Source organism: Pteropus alecto, unplaced genomic scaffold (assembly GCF_000325575.1).
Source record: "Pteropus alecto unplaced genomic scaffold, ASM32557v1 scaffold71, whole genome shotgun sequence".
NCBI classification, from domain to species: Eukaryota; Metazoa; Chordata; class Mammalia; order Chiroptera; family Pteropodidae; genus Pteropus; species Pteropus alecto.
In genome coordinates this window covers 8,465,570-8,469,756 of record NW_006433024.1, presented here as the reverse complement: position 1 = coordinate 8,469,756, position 4,187 = coordinate 8,465,570, and the positions used below count along the sequence as shown (strand labels likewise).

Below are 4,187 nucleotides of genomic sequence, written 5' to 3'. Positions count from 1 at the left end.
CCTCTGCTGCAGGCAGCCCGGCTTCGAAGGGAAGACACGTCACCCCCTTTCACAAGTGTGATGATTTGTGGCTGAGAAGGGAGAGTCTGCTCTCTGAACCACATGCCCCCTGGTGCAGGCAGGCTAAGGAAAGATGAATGGCATTATAAGACAGACATCTGAATGTTTCGTATTAAATTAGTCCCACAGAGCGCCCAGAATTCTCATTCCATAAATCACAAGGTAAAATAAACTCACTCCCAGGTTAGATTGCTGTGACTTTGGCCCTTCGTGTCATAGATAATCTGAGAACAGTTAAACATTTGTCTGAAATAGTAATAATTTTCAGCATATTTACTCAGTGGTAGAGGTGACCCAGACTGATCTCTGTTGCCAGAAACAGCATATAAATGCGAGTCAGCCAATTTAGGAGATTTCCAAATAAGAGTCACTGCTCCTTACTCGCTCCACTTACTCTGAAACTGCCACGAGCTCCTTAAGGAGCTGCTCTGCACTGGGGCTGGAGAGGAGCAAACTTCACCCCCTCCAGAGAGCAGGTAAAAAGCGCTGATACGCCCCACCCCTTTTTAAATTGCACTTGCGGCACCATTTTGAAATCCACCTTTACCTTGTCTTGGTCTAAGCATCATAGAGCTGGGAAGGACCTTGATTCCACTAAAGACATTTCTCTTCAATGGCAATGGCTTATTCTGAGAAGATTTTATGTATCCTTAGATCTATTCTGGTTCTCTCATTTCTAAGCTGACATCGTAACTACTGGGGACATAATAGAATGGAAGGAGCATTAGACTGAGGTTCAGAAGACCATTAAACTTGATGCTAACTGGTTGGGGGCCCATCTAAACTCCTGCTTCCTCTTCTATAAAATGAAGAATGTAGACTTTCACTTCTGAAGTCCCAGCCAACTTTAAAAGTCTGATTCTGATTCAGTAGTGAGGTATGACTGAGCAACAAGAGTGGTAGCTGGAATTCCAGTTGACCTTGTGAAGCCTTTCTCCAGGTGTCCACTAGGACCTGCATCCAGATCACTCTGACCCTCAGAAACCCAGTCCGGATTTTATCAGAGCAACAGAGGCAGGCAATGGCACAGCTTGGTGGTGGCCAGGGACTGAGGGTGGTTCCTCCCAGGGAAAGATTTCTGGGCTTGGTATCAAAGGCCTGAATTGAGTCTTCCCTCTTGCACTGTTGGACAAGTACTTTGGTATGAGGATCGACTAAAAAACATAAATGGGGAAGTGCACTAACACGGCTTAGCGCGTCTGTACGTGCCGTGCAGCAGGTTGACCTTTTACGTTGTTGTTGTCTGTTCCAATCTAATGACCACCTTTAGAAGTAGCTATTTTTTTCTACTTTTACTTTTCCATTTTACAGATGAGGAAGCTGAGCTTCTGTGAGGTGAAATAATTTACCCGAAGCCACCAGCCAATATGTGGCAGAGTTCATATTTGAACCCCGATCTACTTAACCTCAAAGCCTGTGCTTTTTCCATTATATCACCCTAGAAACCCTTTATAAGTTTTCAGTGCTGTAGAAATTTCAGGCATGGTTATTGGTGATTCTAAAAATGAGTTCACCGACCTTCAACAACTCTATGATTTAGTCACTTCCTGCTTGGAAGACTTCCCTGATGATGGCTAAGTTAGGCAAAGTGAGTTATACTTTGCTCAACTCAAGGTGGAAGGAGCACTGTCAAGTGCGTGGGAGAGGCCCTCACCAGCTCATCGGGACATAGCAAGCCATCAGGGGTCTCACTTCTTACCCCAGTAGGCGTATTCATTTGTATATTAGTTGCTCGGGCTGCCGTAACAAAGTACTACAAACTGGGGCCTTAAACAACGAAATATATTGTCTCACAGTTCTGGAGACTAAAAGTCCAAGATCAAGGTGCTGGCAGGGTGGGTTCCCTCTGAAAAGTGTGAGGGAAGGCTCTGTCCCATGCCTCTGTCCCAGCTTTTAGTGGTTTGCAGACAATCTTGGCGTTCCTTTGCTTATAGAATCACCACCCGATCTCTGCCTTCATCTTCACATGTCATTCTCCCTGTTTGCCTGTCTGTGTCCAAATTTCCCCTTTTTATAAGGACACCGGTCATACTGGAGTAGGATGAGCCCCTACTAATTACATGTTAACTAATTACATCTTAGGATCATCTTAACTAATTACATCGGCAATGATCCTATTTCTAAATAAGACCACATTCTGAGATGCTGGGGGTTAAGACTTTGACATGTGAATTTTTTTTTTGGTGGGGGGGGGGACACAATTCAACCCAGAACTATCAGTGAAAAAGTCCCAACCTTCACTCACACAAGCACGTCATCTGAGCACAAGTGCTCTGCCATTAAGATCACAACGTTCTTTCTTGATGGCATGTCTCTCTCCCTTTTATGTCTTTCTTGTTTCTTACTAACACTGAAGTGTGATATTAATGGAAAAACCATTAAAAAAAAAACTATTATCCTATGAGGTAAAGTGAATGCACTCAACTGTAAAAGGAAGACTTATCGATCAATTTCAGGTAAACCTTGCTTGTCTGACACTTTGCAGCTAAGGAATGTGTTTTTATTGCCTGGCCAGATAGTTCAGATTTCCGGTCAGTCTTCGTAAAGACCCCTTTTATAACACTGATAAAATTTTACCACAGAGCTATGAAAACAAAATTAGATTTCATAACTCACATCAGGCCTTGAAAGGGATGCCTCTATAAATTTTACAAACCTTATCAAGTTTTAATGAACCCGTTCTGATAAATATTTTTAAAATAGCAATTTTCACTGAGTTTCATATATATGTATTTATGTATATAAATAAGTCTGTGTATGTGAAAAAAATATTTTGTCTCTCTCTGTATCTTATAGGAAAGAAGACTTTCTTCACCTACTTATAAACAGAAGACTGTGGCAGAAAGGCCAATTATTTAGTTTGCTTTAGTTTGCTGAACACACTGATTTTAGGAAAATCCACTTCTATAAAAGAAATCTGTGTAGTTTATTCAAAAACTTAGTCCTAGAATTTATCCTTCAAAACTATTGGAGTTTTCACTGGCAGATTTTAGAGAATTACCAACACCGATAAATCAACTATAAATTATCCTTAGATTCCTAATAAGACATATTGTAATCAAGGGCAGTGTTAGCCATAGGGATTTTGTATTCTAGTAAAATCCTGTATACATTCTCTAGTTTTCTCCAGTCTATAGAGTAGCCTGTTGGGAGGAAAAAAAAAAAATGCATATATATTGGGCACATGTTTTGTGTCCTCAACTAGCCGGTAAGTACCTAGATGGCAGAGACCCTTGTTTTTGTTTACTTGGGACAGGGCTGTCCCACAAGGACCCAGGAATAATGCTTAGCAGTCCCAGTGCCAGAGCAACGTGATGGTAAGATGAGGTTTAGCCATCTTTCACTCTTGTTCTGGACCACAAACCGACATTACAACTGTACAACAGGAATAGAGGGTCTGCTTTATAGAATGTCATTCCAGTCAGCTGTGCAGGAACTGAAATCCTCAGAGTCACATGAAATGGAGTTATAGTTGGATGGTCCTTTCTGCTTTTCAGAGGCAAGAAACGCTTCTCCAAATCGTACAAATGAAATGTCATGATGTAAACTGAGCATCTTACATTCTTAACATATGTCTTCGATGACTATACATTTTGGTTTCAAATGCCAAGTTTAAAGAAACATCCCAAAACTATGTGAAATTCCTTATAACAGCATTCAAAACCTCAATAGTAAAGAAGTTCTCAAACTATTTTGGTTCATATACTTCTTTGAGAATCTTTTCAAAGGCGTAAACTTACAAAATACACGTACAAAAAAATGTTTTTTTCATACCATTTCATGGGATTCACAGGCCTACCTGGAAAACCTGTGTGAACCTTCAACTAAAGAACTCCTGATGTAAGAGAAAGCATTTCTAATTTCCCTGATCTTTAAGGTTTGGGGGACATAGGATCCTAACTCGCAATGAAAGATTTCAAAATACAAGCCAGATGAAACAGTTTCTAACTTTAACTGTGGTTGATATGTTATCTTGTTATATTCGAAAACAATAAACCATGAAGATTTCTTATCATCTTTGTGTGTGATTTTTGCATCTATGAATCTTAAGCGGGAAAAGACAAGGATATATCCACTTCTTCAAACAGTGTTGTTAATTTGGGGCATTCCTTGGAGAAAACACTTAT

General features: G+C 40.4%; 1 protein-coding gene across 1 annotated transcript in view; it reads left to right on the top strand.

The window, feature by feature from the left end:
• DCDC1 (doublecortin domain containing 1) overlaps positions 1-3,118 on the top strand; it is a 370,803-nt gene extending 367,685 nt beyond the window's left edge. The window contains exon 39 of the mRNA XM_025044147.1: positions 2,857-3,118. Within this exon, the coding sequence (XP_024899915.1) occupies positions 2,857-2,919 (63 nt within the window). The 3' untranslated portion in view covers positions 2,920-3,118. The remainder of the gene's footprint in view (positions 1-2,856) is intronic.
• The last annotated feature ends 1,069 nt before the right edge of the window (positions 3,119-4,187 follow it).